The sequence below is a fragment of the Haliotis rufescens genome, unplaced genomic scaffold (genome assembly GCF_023055435.1).
Source record: "Haliotis rufescens isolate VD_foot unplaced genomic scaffold, xgHalRufe1.0.p SCAF_6, whole genome shotgun sequence".
NCBI lineage: Eukaryota > Metazoa > Mollusca > Gastropoda > Lepetellida > Haliotidae > Haliotis > Haliotis rufescens.
The window spans coordinates 27,050,069-27,075,690 of NW_025964334.1; the positions used below are offsets into that span (position 1 = coordinate 27,050,069).

Sequence of the window (25,622 nt, forward strand, 5' to 3'; positions counted from 1 at the left end):
TCTTATGATAAAATCATGATGTATGGGATCTATACTCTCTCACACACACACACATACTACAATTTAGCATAAATCAATTGACAATGAGCTGCATTTACAACATAGTAACGAACACAACCATGTCTAACTTGTGTGTATGTTATTCTTCATTGACCTAATTAGGATATAAAGACAACTGGGCTGTTCCGAATCTCATGTCCACATTACATATTTCCTTCAATGACATTCCGATCCGCCCTCTCCATTCGCCGTTATTGAGTACACGGTGGAATGCAAGACTTGACGCACCTGTGCGAGCGTCCCAGGTAAACGCACCTGAAATGTCATCAGCCATTGTCCTCGCCAGGGGAGGGAACTGGAACAGCTAGGTGTGCAGTTTATAAGTTTCAAAATGGCGGCCGATGTCCCAAAAGGGGACAGGCTTCCCCCAGATTGGAATTATTCAGTGACAAGGGATGGTAGAGTGTTTTTTATCAAGTAGGTATTAGTTGACAATCGTCACCTGCCATGCGCGTTAGTTATTGAGCATCAAAGTCGTGTGGCGACAGGTAAATTCATCATGAATTTTTGTCATACTTTCTCTTTTTTGCAGCGAGCGATCACAGACTACGACATGGCTTCACCCATTAAATGGGCGTCCAGTGCAGACCGGCAACAGTCCCGCTCAAGGTAATACACACCTGTAATTAGTCGTGTTGACGCACATGCATACCTGTCTACCCATACAGTGTATTTTACGCGTGTTTCAATGCCGAGTGCAGTGCTGTATGTTGAAGTCGATAAACATAGTATAACAGTCAACTGTCAGAGTGAAATCGCGACCGTGACCCCGTTTTGTTGAACATTAGAAAGGTTAGGTCACATTAACCCGAGGACGGACCACCTGTTTAAACTATAAACCTTATTAGATGTACTGATGGACAAATAGCAAAGTTTGTATAAACAGAAATTCACACGCACTTGTGTGAGATTGACATTAAAAAAAATCGTCAGAAAGTTCACCAAGTTTGTAATCAGCCATTGCCTATCTATGCAGGGGCTGGAGATGTTAATATGATGCTATTTTAAATTAAATATAACTTATAATATGTTTAAAGGTGGTTGTATGTTCCATATTTTACCTTGAGTGAAACTGTTACTTATTTCGTTTAGGTAGGTAAACTTTGATTGTGATTAATGTGATAATCACCAATAATGACAGTGACATTTTTGACAGGGTTTATATTTTTAAGGATTCTACGTGTATTTGACTTCTTCAGGCATATCAACATATACCATATTTGATGTAATAAGCGCCCAGGGTGCTCTCAAAATTAGAAATAGGGGGCTCTTATTAGAATGTTATTTTTGTGATTAATTAAGGGTGCATATAACATGTATAACACACGAACACGTATAATACGGGAATAAACATGTCTTGTGTACATTGATCAATGATGAATCAGAAGGGGTGCTGATTGGGATTGTTCACTAGCCAATATATTAGCAAATATCGCTGTGGGTGCTTATTACGTCGAATATGGCATGCAATTTATTTTATCTTATGAGATCGTCATTCAGATAGAAAATGTGGACATATGAACTGTATAGTACAGGTATTTACTCTACCAGCAGAAAACCTGCAGATTACATGCAATCATCGTAATAGATTTTGCAAATTGCTCAAATCATTTTCCTTTGTGATAAACAAAACAAATAACTTATAAAGATCCTATGATGCATATAAACAAAGAGGACATTTCTTTACACAGTTAATGTATACATGGTAGGTAAGCATATGGACATATATTGATAAAATAAATTATATATTTACCTGGGTATATCATATATATACTAGTATATAGCTTGTACAGTGTAAATGTTTCAGGAAACTTGTAATGTAATATACACGTACAATGGACAGTGGTGAAAGTAATCACTAGGGCTGGGACGGGTAACTCGGGTACTCGGGTCGGGTGGGTCCTGAGAAGGACCCGGGTACCCACAGTACTACCCGGACCCGTGGTTAGTCACGAGACATATTGTTTAATGACAAAAACTCATTGGAGCTCAGTGGTTACACTACAAGTCGCTAATGTTCCCATTTCTTTCTGATGATGCACACATTCCTTTTGACTTGTATATGTTTGAGTAAAGATAAAGCTTCAGTCAACTTCAGTGTACGCATGATTTTATCGTTTCATAAGAGACCATATACCTATTATATGGTCTCTGGTTTCATACATGTATCTAAACAGTTTTTGCAAGGGCAACAGTTAAACTATTCCCAGTTAGACATTGTGTTCACAACGCTTGAGACCTACAGTGGGTACCCGGGTAGGGTCCGGTAATAGGGGGTTGGGTACCAGGGTAGTAAATTTGGACTCGTCCCAGCCCTAGTAATCACTATATTATACTTGCTTAGATCATGTTTATATATAGATATGTTATATCAGTGTTATATGCCTGTTTATTACACATATGGTTAGAAATAACAGAGTCCATAAAAATTGTATGAACACTTGTGCAAATATCACTTCTCGCGCACCAGTGTAGGGTTTCTGTTATCCGGGCGGCATTGTTGATGTCGTCTGAGTCTTAATGTGCCGTTTGGTCGGAATGAAGTCACACACAATGATGTCATTTGACAAATTGTGTTTCTGGACAGTGGTGGTGATCGCTGCATTATTTTAAAGGGGAGCTGGAAAGGATTAGGAAAAATGATTGGTAGTAAAGAAATTACTACGCTCACGTGTGTCGTACTAATTTTACAAAACTGTAAGAATTCCATGTTTACCCTCGCGCTCACTGAGGAAATACAAGAATTCCGACACTTGTTTCATTAAATCAGCATGACACACATGCTTGTATGATAATCTCTATATTTCAAACTTGCAATGATGACAATGCAGACCATTGTTTCCTGACCGTTGTCGAGAACAGTTCCCCGAAAACATCCCTTTCATGATAACTATATTGCTATTTCTGTTTATTTTCTGAGCAAATATGTGGGGCAGTAGGGAAGCCTAGTGTTTAAAGTGTTTGGTCATCTCCCCGAAGGCTGTATTAGATTCCTCACATGGTACAATGTGGGAAGCCTCTTTCTAGTGTCGCCACCATGATATTGCTGAAATATTGGTAAAGGTGGCATAAAACCCTACTCACTCACTCACTAAGCAAATATGTACAGATACTGGAAACATAATGTATATTGAATTATTAGAAACTACAAATATTCAATGTTTTTTCATCTCTTGTGATCTGATGGGAATAGTAGGACATACAATAACTTGAATCAGGGTATTGTGTCAAGTTGTGGACGGGGATGTCTTGACACACAGATCAATCCATATTCATGAGATATTTGATGCGATAGTATTGTGGAACTACAGGACCTTGTGTTAGTACATGTGGTATATTGATTCCACTGACTCACTGAAAGTGTTTACAATAGTAGTGTACACATGTGCACAGTATTTTCAACATCAATTGAAGGCTCCTTCAATGCATGTAAGTATGTCATAATGGTTTGCCATCTGACGTCTCTGACTTTAGGTATAATGGAAAATTATTTTCAGAATCAGACAGGGATCAAACATTTTTTTTTTCTTGTAAAATTCAGGTGTTTATGATACCATGCACAAAGGCCGTGATGCAGTGCACATAAATGAATTGGGACACACTATATTTGTTTCTAGATGACAAACTATCGCAATATAAATATTTGTTTCATCTCATTTGTCTGTCAATTATTACAAAAGCAATAAAAAATATTTTTTTAGTGCATTTTGTGCTTGCCCATCTGCTTCATCGACACAATGCTAAAATGGGTTAGAAATAAGAAATACAAGCAAATAATATATTGTAAATTGAGGCATTATCTCAATTAAAGTTAAATGGCAAACTGTAAAACCTCGTGTTGTATGATACTCTATCTTGTCTAAGTGTTAAGATGCATCACAGATTCCACATTTTGACCAAGAAATGACAGTGGTAGCAGGGTCAGATAACAAGGAAAGCAGTGTATTGTTGTACTCAGTGAGTTAATGGATCCATGAAGATCCGGGGTAGAATAGGTCTTCAGCAACCCATGCTTGCCATAAAAGGCGACTTTGCTTGTCATAAGAGGCAACTAAAGGGATCGGGTGGTCAGGCTCGCTGACTTGGTGGATGCATGTCATCGTGTCCCAAATGCGTGGATCGATGCTTATGATATCAATCACCGGATCGAGTCAGACTCGATTATTTACAGACCACCATCATATAGCTGGAATATTGCTGAGTGCCGCATTAAACAACAAACAAGCAAGCAGTGAGTTAATGATGAGCCTAGGATGACAAGTACAGTTCATGTAACAGATCTTGTTGATTAAACCCATAACCGGATTAGCTGTATCAGGTGGCATGTGGTCCTGTACACGGTGCACAACTCTGAAATCAGGTGCAGTTAAGCAACGTCAGTCGCAAAGAGAAGCTGAAGTTAAGCGACGTCAGTCGCAAAGAGAAGTTGGATGGGTGACCACTGACCATATTCAGCAGCTTGTTTTCTGAGAGTTTCTCCACACATGTAGCACATGTGTCTCCTTAGGCAAGTGACTCAGTTCAAAATGTGCTCTGTCCACCAAGCAGTAAGAATGGTAGCTGGTAGGACGAGATGGTAATGTGACCATTAACTTCCTAGTGCGTGACAAGGCAGCTTGGGTTGTATACTGGGCAGGGAGCTGAGAATGAAATTCAAGTGGACATTGATCCATTGGTTATAATGTTAGCGCTTTGAGCATGCATCGAGTGTATGGATGCTTGCAGATTATAAGTATGCACACTATTTATTATCTGCCTACTAATCTATTAATGATGGTAATGCCAGTGTGTTCTGATTACACGTCTGAAAGATCAACAGTGATGCTCTGGTAGATACTCAGATGATAGAGCCAGTGCTCTGCACACCAGTGTGCAAATATTGATTATTATAATAGTCAGTTAATTAATTTAAAGAAGTGTATATATTAAGGGATCAGCTAATTAACTTAACTGAAATTTCCTCCTGAAGGGTTGAAGGGGCAATGGTTTTGGCAAGTGGCAACTTAGGGTAGCATGGTAAACATGTTAAAGAGGTTGGAGCCACGACCATAACAATGGCTGATGAGCTGGGAGTAGGGTTAGGAAAATATTTCTATTACTTCTATCAATATTTTGCAAGCTATCTCATTAAAATCAGGTCTTTGTTCCGATACCTCTTCATGTGAAGATCTGAGGACATCTCCATTATTATAAGTAGGACACATCTGGTCAGCTTTCTGATCAGTCTTCAGGTCAATCAGCGGCTTTTATAGTGTTTAGTTTGAGTGAGTGAACACAGCTGAATTCTGTATATCCGAAATAGGATTAGTGCATGATATAAAGCCATGCTAATATATCACATGGACATTTTTTACACCCTAGCTTTTCACTGGTAATAGGACTAATAAAGACAAAATGTTTTTTTACATGGTTTATGCTCAGCTTTACAATAAAAAAACATAGGATCTTTTAGAAAAAAATCATGTTTTTAAGCATTTAGTGATTACCGGCTGAACGATTACAAAAAAAGGTAGCCATTACAAAAGTATTTACATGATAAATGCCAAGCTTCTGGTAATCAATCAGCCAAAATAATCATTATAAAGTTCATGCACTAAGACAGAGGAAGTACGGTAATAGTGTTAATTTGAGGTTTCGGATGTTTTATTAAGCTTATTTTGCAATATGAGTACAATGAATTCTATCAACAGCTATTACCATGATTAGTTGTTGACCTAACAGGTGCTTATGCAATAGAAACATGTTATGGATTTTGGTTTTGTATAGGCTATGATGTAAATTATGGACCTATTATCCCAATCACATGTTGAAAATATCATCAATGCCATCTTGGTTTTTGTGCAGCATGTACAACAGTTATATGAAATGATAAATTGAATATTGCCTAGCGCTAATGTGATCTGTGAAATAATGAATCAGCCAGAGATGTTGTATGTCAATATCATGCTACATACTCTCCGTGTCAGCAGGCTTTCAGTCTTGCTTCTGCCTCGAGACATTGAGCGTCTTCGCAGGATGTACACATGGTGTATTGATGTCACAGTGCTGAATGCTGCTTTCAGTCTTCACAAGAATAAACTTTATTGACTGGGGATATTTTCGCGATCTTCTTTGCTTTCTGTTTGTAATAGAGCGTTGTAGAATTCATTAAGAATTGATATAGTAGAGGAATATTGACAGTGCTAATGGTTGAGTAGCAAAGTGAAGACATTGTGGTATTGAACATGTCTTGTCACAACATGATAAAGCTCTTTGCTCAATAAATTAGTTACCATTTTTTTCAATTTACACCAATTCTTGATGAATGAATTTTTTTAAATGTCTTTTGAACATGGTAAAGATCATTTTGGTCGGTAAGCAATCATTCTCTTATATTGATCACATGTTGATGATGGTAGGAATGAAAGCATCTGATTGATAAGAGTGACCGTGTTTGTTGGTTTGGTGTTTAACGCCGCACTCAGCAATATTCCATCTACATGACGGTGGTCTGTAAATAATCGAGTCTGGACCAGATAATCCAGTGATTGACATGAGCATCGATCCATGCAAATCGGGTTGCCATAACATGTATGAACCAAGTCACCGAGTCTGACCACCCGATTCCATTAGTCATCTCTTACGACAAGCATAGTTTGCTGAAGATCTATTCTACCCAGGATCTTCACGAGTGAAAAGTGAACATGAGTATTGTACATGTAATATATATGTTTAGAGTTGGGAATTCATGGGGAAGGGTCACCAAAATAGACTGAAGTCTTTAGTCTTTACATGCTTTAAGCATTGAGGAGTGGCATGGAAAATATTAACAGTTTTGGGGAGATTAAGAAACAAATTCTTATTCATTTTGCTGTTAGAATATGATAATGATGAGCATAATATTTGTTATCAAATAAAGAACAGCTGCCATGGCAATTCAATGTCACTAGGATGGTATCTCCAGGGCTCACATTTCGGTAAATCTACACTAACTGAAACATTATCTAATCTTGATACAAAATACTAGTCCCCCATCCTCCCGAATAAGTCTGTTCCTTACGACGTGTCAAGTAGATCATGAAGATGAGAGACAAGACATCCCCTCTGGCTCACAGTCAGCATATGGATTACCTTTCCAGTTCATGCTCGATTCTGCGATTCCGCAGTCACAGAATATTTTGCAGAAATGCCCACTCGGTGCAGAAATGTACTTATCTTGCAGAAAATCACATTTTGCGCAGAACTTGGGCAGATTTTTGTTAATTTTTCCACAGAATTTGTCAAATACACTGCATAATTTTAACATGTGAGTCAAAAGCTGGATGTAAATGTGTAAGCGGATATTTGTGTCGTTTTGAAGTGAAGTTGACTTTTGCATGCTAGTATATTTTACAGTTGTCCAGATTCACTTCAATAAGCTATTCTAACCATAGATACGTTTATCATAAAAATGCCTACCACAAGTCAAACCGGAGTAAACATATTAAATTTATAAAGACTAAGCTTTAACATTTGCAGAATTGTTTGCAGAATTGTTTGCAGAATTATCATTATTTGCTTGCATAATTTACAAAAACCGACTGCAGAACTTTGATCTTTTTGTCACTGAATACAGCAGGGACTGACTTTCACATGGCCTTGTCAGTGTCAATATCAAGCTTTCATTCAGCCTGCAGCACCTACAATCTCAGTGTTAATTTCTTCTGCTGCTTGTTTGAAATACATCACTATAAGTCTCTATCATAAGGGGGACGATGGGGTAGCCTAGTGGTTAATGCATTTGCTTATCATGCTGAAGACCTGGGTTCGATTCCCCACAAGGGTAATATATGTGAAACTCACTCACTCAAGATAAAGAATTATTACCATGATTACATAAGCTTTTAGTTTGGAAAGATTTGTGTATTATGTGCTCTCAAACTTTGTTCTGTGGTACATCATTTGTCATGTTATGAGTTATTAATGTAGGAATTAATGGAAGATGTGCAATTAAAATGCATTGATCAAATGTAGAACAATTCCAACCTAGCATAATAACTTATTTATAGATAGTGTTGACAGAAATGTGAACTGTTGTATAGTAATTCTGCCCTTGAGATCAATAAATAGCCATTGTGTCTTTGTAGCCAGTCAACCGTTAAAAAGTCCCAAGATGCCAATTAACTCTGAAAAACTCCAGTCATGGTTATCATAGAAATTGCAATGATTACAATCTAGAAAGCCCTATGGTGTGGGTTGTAAAGAGGCAGTTGGTTCCCACGATCACAGCAGCACTGACTGGTGGGAGGAGGATGGAGATGTACTGTGGTGATATTGAACACTCCTGTAGCTATACAATACTGGTTTCAGGCTCAGCAGTTGATGGGACAATCAGTTCAGTACATCTTCAATAGCTGTGTGTTGTACCATGGTGATAGCCCTTCATTAAGATGGTTGATCCACATGAAATGGCAGAGTAAACAGGAAATTGTCGTGAACACCTTGTGTCATTACTGATTTTGAGTGATCCATTCATATAATCTTCACCTCTATTTTTGCCTTTTTACCAAATGGAATCCATTTTGATGGATGATTGAGACTTGTTCTCTGGCGTTGACATTTATATTTATGTTTTATTTTATATAGATGTGCATTTTGTTGAACTGTAAAGATGGCTAGACAATACAGTGGCATTCTGTGTTATCCAGTGTAGATCGCCATTGTATTATGATAAATAACCTTGGCCCTTTCGTCATCATAGTTTCAGAAGTTTGATTTTTTGTTGTTTAATGGCGCATTTTACATTATTCCAGCTATATGATAGTGGCCTGTAAATAATCAAGCTTAGACCAGACAATCCAGTGATTGATATTGTTAGTAATGATCCACACCATCGGGGTACCCTGACACGCCATCAACCAAGTCACTGAATCTGACCACCTGATCCATTAACTTGATTGACAAGCTCCATGAGGCAGCTACTTAGCAGTACTGACTGGACTTCCACATAGGGTCATTTCAGAAGTGCTGTCACAATCTCTAATTCTCCTATCACTAACTTAGCAACGAACTTCTCTCATTCATTTCAGTTGCAGTAAACAACATTTATTATGAACACACTTATAATGAACTGATGGCTATAACCATGATAACGCACAATTTTTTCAGTCCTGGCCATTGACGGTATATTTATCATATGAAATTAATGGATATAACAAACAACGGATATAGCGAACTCACTATGCCGACTTGGTCCCACATGTACTCTGTTAATGACAATGTATATGTTTATCATGTTTATAACAAACTGTTAATCCCTGAGCTGCTCTGGTGTCACCAATCAGACTATCAACAGTCGCAGACATAACGTGTAATATGATCAAAACGGTAATAAACAATTGAAGGCAAGTGATTATCTGGTTTAAGTACTGACATCTTGGCCCCAATTTACACCCTCAATTAACAATCGGAAAACAGTGATTGGGCTACACCTTTAAAGTCGATAAATTCTCTCTTTGATAGACGACTTGGAGAGGAAATTCAGCATGTTCAGTCGAAATGCTTGTGGCGAACTACGGTTATAACGAACTAAAGTTAGTGGTTTCTTTGACTGGATGGTTATTTTTAGCTTTGTGCAATTTGAATCAGGCTCAAATCATCCAGGGTATTTAGCATAAAAGAATGGAGATAAAATACCCTGTTTAATCGAGGATGATACCATGGTTGATCCACATGAAATTGCCGAGTGTGCATGTTACGTTTATTCGAGCAGTGTTCAAGAGTCATTGGTGATAACCAGAGAAAAATGGAAGGTTTTGACAGCACCTTCAACAGTTGGTGAACACAATAAAACTAGAAATACCAGCAAAGAGAACAATATCTGGTTAACTGGTTGCTGCAAATGAAATAGTTAACCAATATTGTAATGTGTTGATATCTCAGAACCTGCTCCAGACATATAGAGAATCTCACCCTCATGTCTTTTGATATCAAATATATCAACACGAGTTGATAAAAGTGGAAAAATTCCAAGGCTTGCCGAGGATTTTTGCCACTTTTATCAACGAGTGTTGATATATTTGATATCAAAAGACATGAGGGTGAGATTTTATTTATCATCCAACATCATTCTTCCAACTTTTTCAATTTGTAGACAGTAATTAGAAGGGTCTTCAGTGTAAAAAGTACTGCTAACAGCTTCAGTAGCAGAGCCATTAGTGATGTCATTTGATTGTGACGTCATGGTAACCAGTGACGTCACAATGGTCTGCAAAGCATTGTGATGTCATTTCATTGCAGCGATATCTACAGTGTAGATATCGCTTGATCTAATCCAAGCCATATCTCCTGTGGGAGCCAGTTTTGGATGATAAATGACTGACTGTGTCCTTTGCCATGTTTGCCGCTTATCATGTTTCCCTGACATAAATATTAGTGTGTAATCATAAAGATTCTCTTGTAGCTATGTTTTTAATGCTTATGACATGTGCAGGACATGTTAAATGAGAAATAGAGATTAATACACAAGTGCCTGTATATGACAAGCACGAGTGCAGTAATCTGTTTCTTACACCTAAAAGTGCACCATTTCAGCATCAAATCGATGCATATTTTGCCTATTCTTGTGATCGCAGTGCAGCAGTAATACATAACACCGTGGTCATGAGAGAAGTCATCCAACATACTGCTTACTACTTACTCATTACTAATGTGACCCTACACAAAAAGATTCCAACATATCTATGGATTATCAAGGCGATGATGATAATGCACACTTGATAAGGTCAAAGAACATGTATTAAAACTCTGAAACCATTATGTTCAACACAGTCGTAGGTGAACTTCATAGAAGCATGAGTAACTTATCAATGACTTGCAATCAAGAAAGGAGTCCGTCATAATCTGACCTTAGGTCATCACCTTGGAATAGCCAATCAGGAGGCAGGGGGGGGCTGAAATTCGATCACACATATGTTTGATACCATACTCCAGTGTAGTGGTGACTTAGCATAACACCTATGCCACAGGCTAACTTGCATATAACTTGACCAGACTTTTCTCTTGTTTGTAAACAAACACGCTTTTTCAGAAATCAGAATAGAATGGACTAATGCAAGTATTTGGAGGCACTTTACATATTGTTTTGCATAATTATATAACTGCTCCTACAATTGCGACAGTGAGTTGCATGACAATACATATTTACACATCAAAGTGACCATATCGATAGCTCTCCGTAGGGCCTATGTAAAACATAGGATAACTACGCAAATGGAAATAGTTTTTCACGATTTAGGATATTTTCTCAATGAAAGTTAACCATTCTATGACATATGTTTATCTAGACATGTAGACTTGTCAAAAATGAAACAGATGAAAACATATGCAATATCTTGCATGGACTGTGTAAGATGTGACAAATCGTCACATGGCGCTGGTCTGTGGCAGAGGTATTATGCTGGTCGCATGGAACTCCGGGTAGGAGAGTGGTTTGATACCAGTTATCTCAAATGGGTTTATAACCTACAGGAGTGTAAGAAATAAATAGAGACTAAAGTGTGATTGGATGCATTATGATGATTTTATGATAAACATGATGGTGGAGTGAAACCACTTGTTCCATTTTATGACTTCAGGATCTCTTTGATGGAAATTTTGGTTTCAAAGTCTAAGGCTGCTTCACAAACTGGAATGAGATATTAAATGGTTATCATGAAGAAAGAAAGAAAAAACAATAACGGCCATCCCGATTGTTGGTCTCATTTTAAAGCTTGGTCTCATTTTACAGTTTATCATTTTTGTCAATTGACATTAGACTTATTTTTTAAATCCTGGCTTGTAAGTTAAAAGATTTAATATCTTTCAGCAGATGTAAGCATTGTCAAAATAGGACATGAATGCATTGCAAATGTTTTTGGTATTAAAGTGATTTTTTGTTTGTTTTTGCTTCACCATGTTGACCATTGTTGACCACAGATATTCATTGGGGTATAATCTCCTTTTTCTCTCTTGCTCTCTTGTCACATATTGGTCAAGAGAGATGTTTTAAACAAGAACCAGAAACTGTTTGTCTACAGAAGACAGTAAACATGGTATTCATGTTGTGTGTACACATGAAATAAGGACCTATTCTATTTGCACACATTTGCTCGACACTACTGGCAAACAGCAGTTCATTATACTGTATCACATGAAAACATCTGTGTACTGTTTGAGTAAAAAATTGTTTAACATAATGTGTTATTCACATTAATTCCCAGGTGTAGGTTTGAAATGATGCTAATTGTCATAAGTACCAAGGTATGACTCAACACGATAGCAAACAGGTGTTGAATCAAATATCCATGATCAAGGGGGATAACTCTGTATTTGCAAGCTGAAGCCTGATGACAAATACTTACCTGTCTGACATTTAGCAACAAGATTCTCATGCTGTCGTCTGAAAAGTCTGCCAAACATTTTTACATCAACCCATGATACTGAAACAATCATTTTATAGCTTTTCATTTGTACGATGGTAACCTTGGTTGTTCATCCAATGTGTCATCATGACCCTTCTCAGTGGTGAGCAATGTTACCATCAATGACTGATGTCTGGTCAAGATTAAATTCCAGTTTTGGGGGCACGGGTGACCCAGTCGTCTAAGGCGCCGCGATTCGCTGGACACGTCAGAAACCTATGATTGTGGGTTCGAATCCACAGGTAAACGTCTGAGACCTGCATCACTTGGGGCTTTCCTCCCACATTAAGCTGACACGCCGTGATATAACTGGAATAATGTTAAAAGCAGCGTTAAACCCAACTCACTCACTCACTCACTCACTCACTCACTCACTCACTCACTCACTCACTCACTCACTCACTCACTCATTTCCAGTTTGCTAAGCAGAGATATAAAAGTAATATTGCTGATTGTAGTGTGCAATGGTGAAAAACAACATTTAATAGCAAGAGGTCTTTCTGGTATCTTTTTAGTTATTCAGGTGTTAATCAGTATTGTTTATATGATGATATATGTAGATAAAATACTTCCTAAGATAATAGTTTTTTGGTTTGATATTTGTTAAATGCCACACTCAGCAATATTCCAGTTATATGTCGGCGTTCTGTAAATAATCGAGTCTGGACCAGACATTTCAGTGATTAATATCATGAGTATCGAACTACGCAATTGGGATTGATGACATGCTTCAACGAAGTCAGCGAGTCTGATCACCTGATCCCGTTAGTCGCCTCTTACAACAAGCATAGTCGCCTTTTACAGTAAGTATGGGTTGCTGAAGACCTTAGTAAATTCTACCCCGGATCTTCACAGGTCTCCTAAGATGATAAATGATTCTTAGATGTGCATTTTAGTCTCATGCAGACCTGAAACAAATATATCCCATACAGTCCGTGCAAGTCTATAATAGTGGGCAAGTCTAGATTACTGCAGTATCAGCCCTCTAAACTGACCACTGCTGGCTGTGGGAGGGGTGTGTTTGGGGAGAAGTGGTGGGGGCAATAAATATTCCTGTCACACGAGCTTTCATTGACATGTCAGTGATGGTACAGTGATGTCAGTACACATGTTGTAAAATTCCTAGCAATTATAGCTCTGCAGATTTGTTTATACTCTGAAAATGAAGAGAGTCTCTGAGCTCCCTTTTATTATATTTTTTGGAGACAATTGAACAACTGCTTTTTTCTGAAAAAATATGTTCATTACAGAGACAGATGTTAGTCTAATATGCATATCTTTGGCTTGTATTCTTCAGAGATCAATTTAACTAAAGGACCTTTGCCCATGGCAAGCAGAAATGGGAGTTCTAGAATCTGCTGTTATTTATAATCAGTTGTATTTGAATTAGGAAAAAAGATCAGATACAAAAGCAATATATAGAATGCAAAGCACAATATTAAATGCAATCGCAATCCAGGCATTGCAGTCTCTAGCCTGTATGCAGTTGAATTACGTGTATGGAGTCAACTGCCACCAGTGTCTCATGCCTTACAGTGCTGGCATAGCTCCCTGTGTCATACATAAACATAATAAAGGCTGTACCCAGAGCTATTCTCACTACGCTCTATGTCTGCTCATCAGTGTGTTGGCTTTTAACACTGTTCAGTCAAGGTAATACTAAACTTCACATAGCCTACGCAGATAGTTAACGGTCGTCAAAGATACTGCAGTGATAACCTATGTGCTTTGCCAAGGTAGCGTGATATGACTTTTTGCTTTGTAATTCAACCTTAATACCTTTGACTGTCAGGCATGTCGTCTCCGTGTGTTTTTCCTTGTGGTTCTGCATGAGGGCTTTGCCCATAGGAATTTGGGAGTAGGTCAAGTGGAAACTTTTTGAATAGCGGCCACTGGCAACATCACCAGAGTCTCGCTCAGTAGTATGCAGGGAGTAAACTTTGATGTCAGTCGGGGATGTAACTTGAGTACAGTCATTATGGAATTGTTTACCACATAATCAATCAAATTTAATGGGACTGACAGCATCTGTCAATATTCCTTGTCATATGTATATGTTTTGTTGCAGGTGTGTAACGCTTTTGAATAGGTTTCTTTTTCTTGCGAGAATACGTTGTTGTTGTTGTTTTTGTTTACAGGTATTTTTGCTTGTTTATCATCATGATCATGTCCAGGAACTTTTCATAAATATTTGAAAACTTTATTTTAGACCTTAAGGGGGATTGGGGTTCCGGTTACAGGTCTGATATTGCCTGTGCAGAGTTTTGTCCCTTAGCCACTCAAGGATCTGGTAATCATGGGTTCAGATTCCAGATTCTCCTCAATTATCACTGATCTGTCTGCACCATATACCAGTGCTCATAGTTCACCATAGTGGTTAACGTCTTATGACCTGCATCACTGTAGCATATTTGGACTTTTCCCCCCACATTCAGGTGACGTGTTGTGATACTACTTGAATCATGCTGAACATGTTGAAAGAGACATTAAACACTCTTACTCACTTGACCTGACATCCTAAATCAGTATTTGTATTATGAAACTAAGCCAACCGAACATGCAGTGATCATAATGATGTTTTGAAGATAATAAACAGTGTTTTGGAATGGTGTGAATGGTAAACGAACATTTACATGTTTACAGACAACCCAAGCAAATTTGAAAAAATCAAATTGTCAAACAAACCATTATATAAAGTCATATGATCAAAACTCTTTATATTTTTTGCCACTTTTCTAGAACAACGTATACAGTGTTTTGTGTAAGTCTTTTAATGACATCTTGACAAAGAATATTCTCACATGCATATATCTAAATACTCCAGATGTTTGCCTTATGTGGATACCATATCTCAGTAATGGCCAGCTAGCTGGGGGATTGGTGGCTAAATCAGCCCTTCTCCCTAAGTGATGCATTCATTCTCACCCCCAGATGTGTTTGTAAGCAGATATTACCACACTTACAAGACTCTGCCCACACTGCACTACACCACACTCCCCCACACTCCCCATGGAGATTCCAGAACAGAACTGGTGCCTGTTCCACAAAGCAATCTTTCAGCTACAACTACCGTAGCCCTATGTTAAAGTATGGGAGTTAAGATGGTCTTAGCACTACTTAGCTGGTCCCTATAACTTAGCAGCCTCTGCTTGTCAAAATTTAGGATGAAAGTCTGCAATGGTCAATCGGTCCTTGTCAGAACAGAACTGGTGCCCGTTCCACAAAGCAATCTTTGGGCTACGACTACCGTAAGCCTATGTTAAAGTATGGGAGTTAAGATCGTCTTAGAACTACTTAGCTGGTCCCTATAACTTAGCAGCCTCTGCTTGTCAAAATTTAGTATAAAAGTCTGCAATGGTCAATGGGTTCTTGTCAGAATACTAATATTGAAAATAAAAAATTAAGTGTCCCTAGATTCAAACCCAGCAACCTCCAAGGACCCTTTCACTTTGGGATACTGCTGTAGTTTTGTACACTCTAGTGTTGACTGCCGTTTAAAACTGTGTTTGCCTATTTCGTCTTGTTAGCATCCAGTGTTGAAGTGTAGGATAAAACTGTGTTTACTTATCTTGTCCTGTTGACATCCTATGTGTCTTACACTTTAATTCTATATCACATTGTCCATGGCCCATTGTTGTTACCCAGGTTATTTGATCAGTACATTTGCTTCACAGATTGTTGGCCAAAATTCACATCAGTAGATCGAGACACACAAATTTGAAAACTCTGATTTGAAATATTTCTATTTTATTTCCTCTCATGATTTATTTTAATTCATTCTGTTTTAAGATACATATTTAACCGGTTTTGATTAGTGTTTTAAATAATTTATATTTATAGTGACTGTAAAGGATTTTTTTAATCATTTTACTTATTTCTGTTCGGTAGAAAAATAACCCCACTGCTTTTCAATTTTAAAAAACAACATAATTCACATATGAATTTTTGGGAGTCGGCAGATTTGTAAATGACGATGATAACATTTAGAAAACAGTCTGGTCTTAGTCATCATAGTGCATGCATAAAATCAGTTGCCTTAACACTGAGACATCAATAAATAACAGGAATGTTTAATGTTTATAAAGCTACAACATGTTAACCATCAAAGGACCCTGAAGATGCAAAGTACACGGCATTATTTGCTTCGTGTACATTCATTTCCTTGTTTCACGCCATACCTCCACATTTCCTCAAAGCTGACCGTGATGTACGCTTCAATTAATGGTTTAGAGATTAAATTTTACCTCTTACATCAAGGAAGATGGGGTTACCATGCATTGGTTGGTGATACCTGTAAAGGAATTATTATCCACTTTCCCCCCAAAATTGCATAAGATTATTTTTATGAAAAGTAAATGTCTGTGAATATATCTATTAGGGGTGTCACGATAAATCGAAATATCGATATAATGCTATTGGTAAGCACTTCAAGAAATCGATTGTTAAATCAGTTTCTGTTCAATAGTATCGATTTCAGTTAGGAATATCGATAGTTTCGATTGTATTTACCATATCAGTAAAATACATGCAATGCTGTTCAAATTTGTTTTTTGTGTTTTTTATCATGAATTGTAGTAACTTACACATTGTAATGTGCAAGTGTCTTTTTCTTAAATTCTTAGGGTAAAGAAAAAGAAAATCAGTCATATCTCAAACTTTACTTTTTATTTGTTGTTATGGTTATCACATTCAAAGGAAACTTCAGTTCCAAGGTTTAATTCAACTCTAAAATCCATCTAAAATGATACACTGAAAACTATCGATATTTATCGCAATAGTTGCTTGCAATATCAATTGTTATGGCAATAATTTCTTTCAATATCAATAGTTATCGTAATAGTGATTTCCAGACCAATAGTCACCCCGAATATCTATCACAGTGTGTAGAAAATTGCACTCTCACATTCTATTCTCACATTTTTTTACACATATGCGATAATTCAATTAAAAAGAAGTTACAAATGTTTGATTATGTAAATTTATATTACTGTGATTTAGAATCCGATCTTCATAATGTGAAATTATCAGGTGAACTGCAGAGCCTTTAAATATGCTATAGCTTGACTTTATATTTTGATATGCACAACCTCCCTTATGCTTTAAACATGTTGAAGTGTATACACCATACCTGAGAAACATGCTAACCTGTAAGAAATGTTTGAAAAACACACAAATATTTGCTTTGTGGGGAAAGTTTTGGAAAGAACACCAGTTGGCCAGTGACACAGTTAGGCCCAGGCAGATACACAAGCCAGGTAGAGGGGGTAATGTTGCTACTTACCTTGTTATCTAGAACAATGAACAACACAGATAAAGCCCAGCTCTGTTTACAATGCAATGTGGCTTGAGGGTCAACATGTTCAAGGGGGGAGGTGAAGTATGGTGAGGGAGGCTTGTGAGGGAGGCTAGGCTGGTGGGGAGGAAAGCTAGGCTGTTTGTAAGGGAGGCTAGGCTGGTGGTGAGGGAGGCTAGGCTGGTGGGGAGGGAGGCTAGGCTGGTGGTGAGGGAGGCTAGGCTGGTGGTGAGGGAGGCTAGGCTGTTTGTGAGGGAGGCTAGGCTGGTGGTGAGGGAGGCTAGGCTGGTGGTGAGGGTGGTGAGGGAGGCTAGGCTGGTGGTGAGGGAGGCTAGGCTGGTGGTGAGGGAGGCTAGGCTGGTGGTGAGGGAGGCTAGGCTGTTTGTGAGGGAGGCTAGGCTGGTGGTGAGGGAGGCTAGGCTGGTGGTGAGGGAGGCTAGGCTGGTGGTGAGGGAGGCTAGGCTGGTGTTGAGGTAAGGCTAGGCTGGTGGTGAGGGAGGCTAGGCTGTTTGTGAGGGAGGCTAGGCTGGTGGTGAGGGAGGCTAGGCTGGTGGTGAGGGAGGCTAGGCTGGTGGTGAGGGAGGCTAGGCTGGTGTTGAGGTAAGGCTAGGCTGGTGGTGAGGGAGGCTAGGCTGGTGTTGAGGTAAGGCTAGGCTGGTGGTGAGGGAGGCTAGGCTGTTTGTGAGGGAGGCTAGGCTGGTGGTGAGGGAGGCTAGGCTGGTGGTGAGGGAGGCTAGGCTGGTGGTGAGGGAGGCTAGGCTGGTGGTGAGGGAGGCTAGGCTAGGCTGGTGGTGAGGGAGGCTAGGCTGGTGGTGAGGGAGGCTAGGCTGTTTGTGAGGGGGAGGTATAAGATGGTATGGTACTAATTTCTTTTTCGCCCCACTCTTATAAACGTCAACGGCGATATTTGCTAATATGTTGGCTAGTGAACAATCCCAATTAGCACCCATTCCGATTGATCAGTGTACACAAGACTTATTTATTCGTGTATAATATGCACCCTTAATTACGGGCAATTAAATTCTGGAAAAATATATCTGTCGTGTATAATACTCACAGACTACTCTTTCAGGCTGTCAGCATAAACCACAATATTTACAATCTTTCAACTCTTTACACCAAGATTGTATTCTTATAAGAGCCACCTATTTCTAATTTTGAGAGCGCCCTGGGCGCTTATTACTTCAAATATGGTATATATTGTATTAATCCAGACGAATTCTGCAAGAAAATTATCAGACTTCTGAGGTAATATTACCAACTTTCTGCAGCTTAAATTACATAACTCTGAGGTAAAAACAACTATCTCCCCCTCAAAAATCAATACAAACTCATATGCATAGCGCCACTGATATTTATTTCATGATTTATGGTTAGATGTAGTCATAAATACCATAATAAGTGAGAATTATGTATTTCAAAGTTTGTTTCATTGTAGAATTCATATTTTGCTTCAGTTCCATGTTAAATGCCTTGGCATCATTCATGCCCAAATTTTATAGAAAAGTTTGAAAATAATGCATTATAGTGTATTGAAGTACACAAATGGCAAATTCCACAATTCTTCTGCAATTCTGCTTTAAGTTACATCATGGAATTGCAGAATTTGTCTTGGACTCATTAATGTGGGTGACTTACTGACTATTGTGGTAGTTTATCCTTTCCGTAGACTGACCAGACTATAAGTATCATGATCATATTCTACAAAATAATTTGCTAAATAACACCCACAATTGGAAGGCTGTGTGTTGCCATACCCACCATGATGACATGTAACTAGAATCATATAGGAAAATCAGGGGGTACTGGTGGCCCAGTCGTCTTAGGCGCTGCGATTCACAGTGCAGAGTTGCGTCCCTTGGGCACACCAGAAACCTATGATTCTTGGTTCGAATCCCGGTTTGCCCAGATTATGTTTCTCAGCACCATACCCGTGCTCGTGGGTTTCACTGAAGTGGTAAACGTCTGAGACCTGCATCACTTTCCTCCCACATTAAGCTGACATGCCATGATGTGACTGGAATACTGTTAAAAATTCACTCACTCACTCACTCGCTCATATGTGAAATCGGGTATTCTTTAACTTCCTTTGAGTAGTACATGTCAACATGTCATATTGATTAATGGTTATCAATTAGACTTACAAAAATGCACTTACTTCTCAAACAAATTCACCTAAAATGCATTTGGTAATCATTCATCCAACGTAGCCTATCCTACTTCATGTGATTCTGAAACTTGATCATGTTGATGTCCAAGAATTTGTACCTCAACTATACGTGATGGAGAGGGTGATTGTAGTCTGAGGTCACAGTGACACTGAATCCTCCCCTTCTAGTAATGCCCTGTGTTTCAAGGAGTGTTAATACTGTAACAGAGTATTTGATCATTCGACACATTCTTCTGAGATGGAGGAAGCCGCACTATCAGCAAGGACCATCATGGTAAAGAAATATAGTAGTTTAATTTAATATAAAGCTGCTGCTGTGACCTTTAGTTCATCATGCTATGTACTGAGGGGTTCACACTGCCTATTATGGCTCCCGTTTGAGAGCAGACAGCGTTACTACACGAAAAGTGAAAAAGTCGTATAACTATGCTCAATGATCTGGAATGTCCTATCATTGTCTGCACGCAGTTGTATACAATCAAGTCCTGTTAATCTGACGTTGGTAACATATGTTTATGTCAGATTAACGAGTATGTCGGATAAACAAAATTAAGTAATATCAACGTTTGTGATTGAAAATCGGGACAACTACACGATAGATAACAATACAACATGTACAAACACGTAATAAAAAAATAAAAATGAAATATTCATATTGTTCTATTACATTGTTAGAGAAATATATTTTCTATTCATGCAACCTCTATTGCTCAGGGTGGTCGGGTAGCCTAGTGGTTAAAGCGTTTGCTCGTCACGCTGAAAACCCGGGTATGATTCCCGACATGGGTACAATGTGTGAAGCCCATTTCTGGTGTCCCCACCGTGAAGTTGCTGGAATATTGCTAAAGGCGGCGTAAAACCATACTCACTCACTCACTCACTCACTCACTCACTCACTCACTCACTCACTCACTCACTCACTCACTCACTCTATAGCTCAACAAAAACAACTGTTATGGAATGTATGACTTATTCAAAATACTTTGAAAAGCATAGTCTGGAATGGAAGTCGCAAGTTTGAAACTGGTACCACAAAGCTTAAGAAAGCTGTTTTCTAAGTGGCTAACGTTGACTTCCTGTTAGTCATTTCATCGGTCAGTCATAGTTCGCGAAAGGTTGTTCTGACGTGACCTGTAATGGGCGATAGCGAGAACTTGTATCTGATTTTAATGAGATTGAGGTAATCTAAGTGGGGAGTAATCCTGTTTTCTTTATTTAAAGCATTAATTGTTTATTGTTAAGCAAGTGTATCTCTGCAGCTGTTGTAATATGCAGCTTCCAGACAACTCGTCTCGCATCAAAACATGGGCTGTGTCCACATGGGCAGTTGACCACGGAGTACGCTGATCACTGTGTCGGGTTAACGAGACTGATTAATGAGTGATTTCGGTACTTCGTTGCAAATTAGGTGTGTCGGAGTCGGAGTGCGAGACTGTCGGATTTACATGTCTAAATAGCATCGATTTTTATCGGTTCCCATCATTAGTGTCGGATACAGGCAATTGTCGGATTAACAAGACTTGACTGTACATTCCTAACAGAGTCTTACAGCTCAGGAAAGGTCCAGAGAGTTCGGCCAAGCACTCCCAAAGGTGCATCCCATAACATTCGGGAAACTCGGCCGATTTTGTCTCGTCGGATTACAGTCGTGACTATGTCGTGACAGATTCTGCTATATCAGATCAAAATCATAACAATGTCCTGTGCTGTCTGGACAGTGTCCTGTTGATCAGGACGCTGTCGTATATATAGATGATATAATTTAAATGGAGACAATCTGCAAATTACTGACGGCGATGTTCCTCGTAGAACTGCTCAGACTGGAGTGAGAATACGCCATTTCGCACGATTCTTTTAGGACCGGACAATCACGTGACTAACGGATGTCTTACATCAGCGTCTGTTCAATGTCCGGTCACTGTCTGATCACATTCGGGAGAATCAGGACGCTGTCGGGACAGATACGGTTGTTTTTTACCATGCGGAAGATACAAATCGGATCAGATTCGGATTTAAAACAAGAGAATCGGGACGAATTCGGCTGGAAATATCTGATTGTTGTCGTGATTAAATAAATGATTTTACAAATTTGTGAATTCCCCACCACGAATCACAGGCACTTGATCAGACTTCTGACATATTTTAATCGGGAATGGTCCTATCAAGGACGGCAGTAAATATCCTGAATGTGTGACTGAGCACTAAATGAGAACATATAGAATTCATTAAAAACATTGTGAATACATGATAAAATTTAAATAATACTGTGCACAAATAAGTCCATTATGAGTTACATGGGATGCAAAACATATGGCTGTTTGCATCATTAAAACCTGTGTAATTGCTATGATGGTAGCATGTTCATTAATTTTACTGTCCATTTAGTCATTTGATTCACTTAATCATGAAGGAAATCCCATCTATAGTAAGCGTAAGGCTTCACAAATGCTTTTTTTTTTGTTTTCATCGTTGTTGTTGTACAGCCATCATAGAGCTCCCATTTACAAATGGAATTTTTAACTGAAAATATGTCCGTTTTGAAAGATGCAAAATGATCATTGATAGACATAATAAGGGTACAGGCAAAGCTTGACCTTGTCTGAGGTCATGAGGTCAGTGGCTTAACTGGTGGTTAAAGTGTTCCCTTCTCACACCCAAAACCAGGGCGTTCTTCCCTCCCTCAATAGGTCCAATGTATGAAGTCTATTAATCCAGTGTCCCTGGCATTATGTTGCTATAATCAATGTAAAACCCCCATTCATTCACTGAAGGTCACGATGACTCACAAGCAGACGTCATAAAGGCAAACATCATGCCCGTGATCACAGTTAATGTGACCTTGAAGAAATAAATAATTTTTTTCATGTTTTGTTAAGGGACACTCCTTTTTCTCATGGTAATCCTCATGAATAATTACCCAGACGCTAATAGATCAAGAATTTGTGAAATATCAGTGTATAAATTCCCAAAAGTTTCAGTCAGACAAACGGACTGGCAGCATTGCAAAGTTACCAGATCAAATGTTTCCAGTCCTGAATTTCCAGACTAACAAACAAAAGGAACAAAAGGATAGACGTAAGAAAAGTACTGTTTAATGTTAGTTTTCAGAAAATAACAATAAACTGGTGGATTGACAACTTTGTAACTTTAACTTCCAACCATCGAGCATGCATGTGATTAAAACTGACCGTCCGCCAGCAAAATAGACCATCTTAGACTGTTGGGCAGGTGGTATTTTAGCACTGGCAAAATCCTTTCCTGAATATTGTGTACTTGATACTGAGGATATGTTTTTACAATTACATGTAAGGGCAGAGCTCAAGATGAGCTGCATATATTTTATAAAATATGCATTAAATACACTGAAATACACAGACAAATCAAATCCTTATGTATCAAATACGCAACAAAAACTACTAATATGCTGTTGAAATAAGACTGATATGTGTATTACAACTATTTAAGCATGTTAATAAGATGATTGTGTATATTACAACTGTTAGATGAAATGATTGTGTATCAGCCGATCGCCAAATTCGCTTACAGACAGTTGCATTTGGAAAAACAAACAACCTCGATTAGTGATTTACTGGGATTCTTACAAACCAGGTTTTCAAGTTAAAATACCCAAATGTTAAGAAACAGGTGGGTAAAAAATATTCAGTACCCTCTAAAAATTGTGGATACCCAATCAAAATCACACTCCTGGTTAAAATACCCAAATAACCAAAAGCTTATCTAGAGCTCTGTAAGAGTGCATGTAACACAACTTGGCCCCATTCCACAAAGGAACCTTACCACTAGGGCGGTTGTAATGCCAATACTTCAGCATTGACTTCACAGTCGAAGTGCTCCATATCCTCACTATGAGGTACATTATGTTCAGATAAAGACTTCTCAAATTCTTAGCGTCTGGGTAATAATTTTTCAGGAATTCATGGTAGAGCATCTGCCCGGAGAGTGGAAGGTTCGGGATTCGATTCCCGGCCGCGTCATACCGAAAGATGTTAAAAGATGGTACTTGTTGGTACCCTGTCTGGCGCTCAGCATTAAGGGGCTAAAACAAGGAGTTGTCGGCTCGGAGTCAGTATACTGTGTCTGAGTGGGGTATTCATGTTAAACTGCCGCTATTTATGTGCAATAATCTTGGACGCGACGTTAAACCCCATTTCACGTCACCTCCCCTACAATAAGATGATGTGAGTCCCTTGGACTACCAATCTAAGCAGCCCAGATAAAATGTGATCATTAATATCACTATGACTTTTTGTACAACTTAGACTTTCAATAGTTAGCTACAGCCACTTTGAACATGTTGCCCCAGGTCTAGAATAGAACATTCTTAATTAAAGCATGAACTATGGCTATACAATGCTGGAGTACCCATTGCTTGAAATAAATACTGCCTTAAAATGGAGATACAGTGGGTGGGTACAGTGACGGCTTACAAAGTGTTTGCAATGTCACAGTTGACTGATTTAGTGTCTCAGGGTATCGTTTATCAGCTGACCCGTGAAGACCCAAGAAGAGAATAGGTTTCAGCAACCCATGCTTGTTGTAAAAGGAGACTTATATAATGCTTTTTGTAAGAGGTGACCAACAGGATTGGATGGTCAGGGTCCCTGACTTGGTTGATGCATATCATTGTATCCCAATTGCATGGATCGATGCTCATGATATCAATCACTGGATTTTGGGAGAGACCGCCATCACATAACTGAAATATTGCTGAGTGCAGTGTTAAACAACAAACAAATGAAAAAAACCATTTATCAGCTCTAGACTTGAACACACTGGTATCCCATTTGGGTGGGTAAATTCCAAGAGTAAGCTGATTGTGATCCTTGCTCTGCCAATGGAATCCACAAAAGACTAACATCTTCTCTCTGAAATGAAAATATCTTTCAGAAAAAAACAGTTGTTAAAAAAAACAGATATCTCAATGAAAAAGGTAAAAAGGAGCCCAGATACGTTCTTCAGTAAAATGTAGACTTGCCAACTGTTATAGACTTGTATGGGCAGTGTTAGATATGTTTGTATGATATCTGCATAACAGACTTATTCCACCAGTGAAATGTGTCACTCTGAACATTCCTCTTTCATTAAGCCGACACTCTGTGACATAACATGATAGAACAGAAATGCTGTTCAACGCTGCATTAAAACTTACATCACTCACTCACTCACTTGTCTCCACTTGACAGTCAGCTGTAATGGCTGAGATATTGATGACAGTGTGTATACAGTCCCTCACTCACCCTCTCCCAGCATAGGCATGAGTGGAATGTGTAAACCCTGCCTCGGAGAGGGGCATTTAACCTGGCATTTATATAGAGACCAAGGAGTCTGTATGCAAGGATAATATAGTGGTAATGATTGTGGTATTTATCTTGTGTCCAGTTGGCCAGGGTAAAGCCTGCAGTGTTGGAGGCTTAGCCAAACCAACAGAGGCAGCAGTATCTTCTGGCAGTTAATACCTGTTGCATGAGATTATAATGGATTGATTGGGATTTATGATGGATACCGGTAGTTGAAAATGAGATTTGCCTTCAGGATTTGTTTTCTTAAAGGTTTCGTTTGTGTCTAATCGGAACATTGTGTTGCACAAATATTGACGTTCAAGAAATATTGATGAATTTGAATGTGAATACTTGAGTATTTCTTTGAAGAAGACATTGTT

At 38.7% G+C, this 25,622-nt stretch overlaps 1 protein-coding gene across 3 annotated transcripts in view; it reads left to right on the forward strand.

Annotated features, from left to right (window-relative positions):
- Positions 1-356: 356 nt before the first annotated feature.
- The window catches only part of LOC124118799, an 83,686-nt gene continuing 58,420 nt past the window's right edge, over positions 357-25,622 (forward strand). For all 3 annotated transcript variants that reach the window (XM_046481097.2, XM_046481098.2, XM_048386413.1), the window contains exons 1-2: positions 357-477; positions 593-669. In XM_046481097.2, the coding sequence (XP_046337053.2) occupies positions 392-477; positions 593-669 (163 nt within the window). In that variant the 5' untranslated portion in view covers positions 357-391. The remainder of the gene's footprint in view (positions 478-592; positions 670-25,622) is intronic.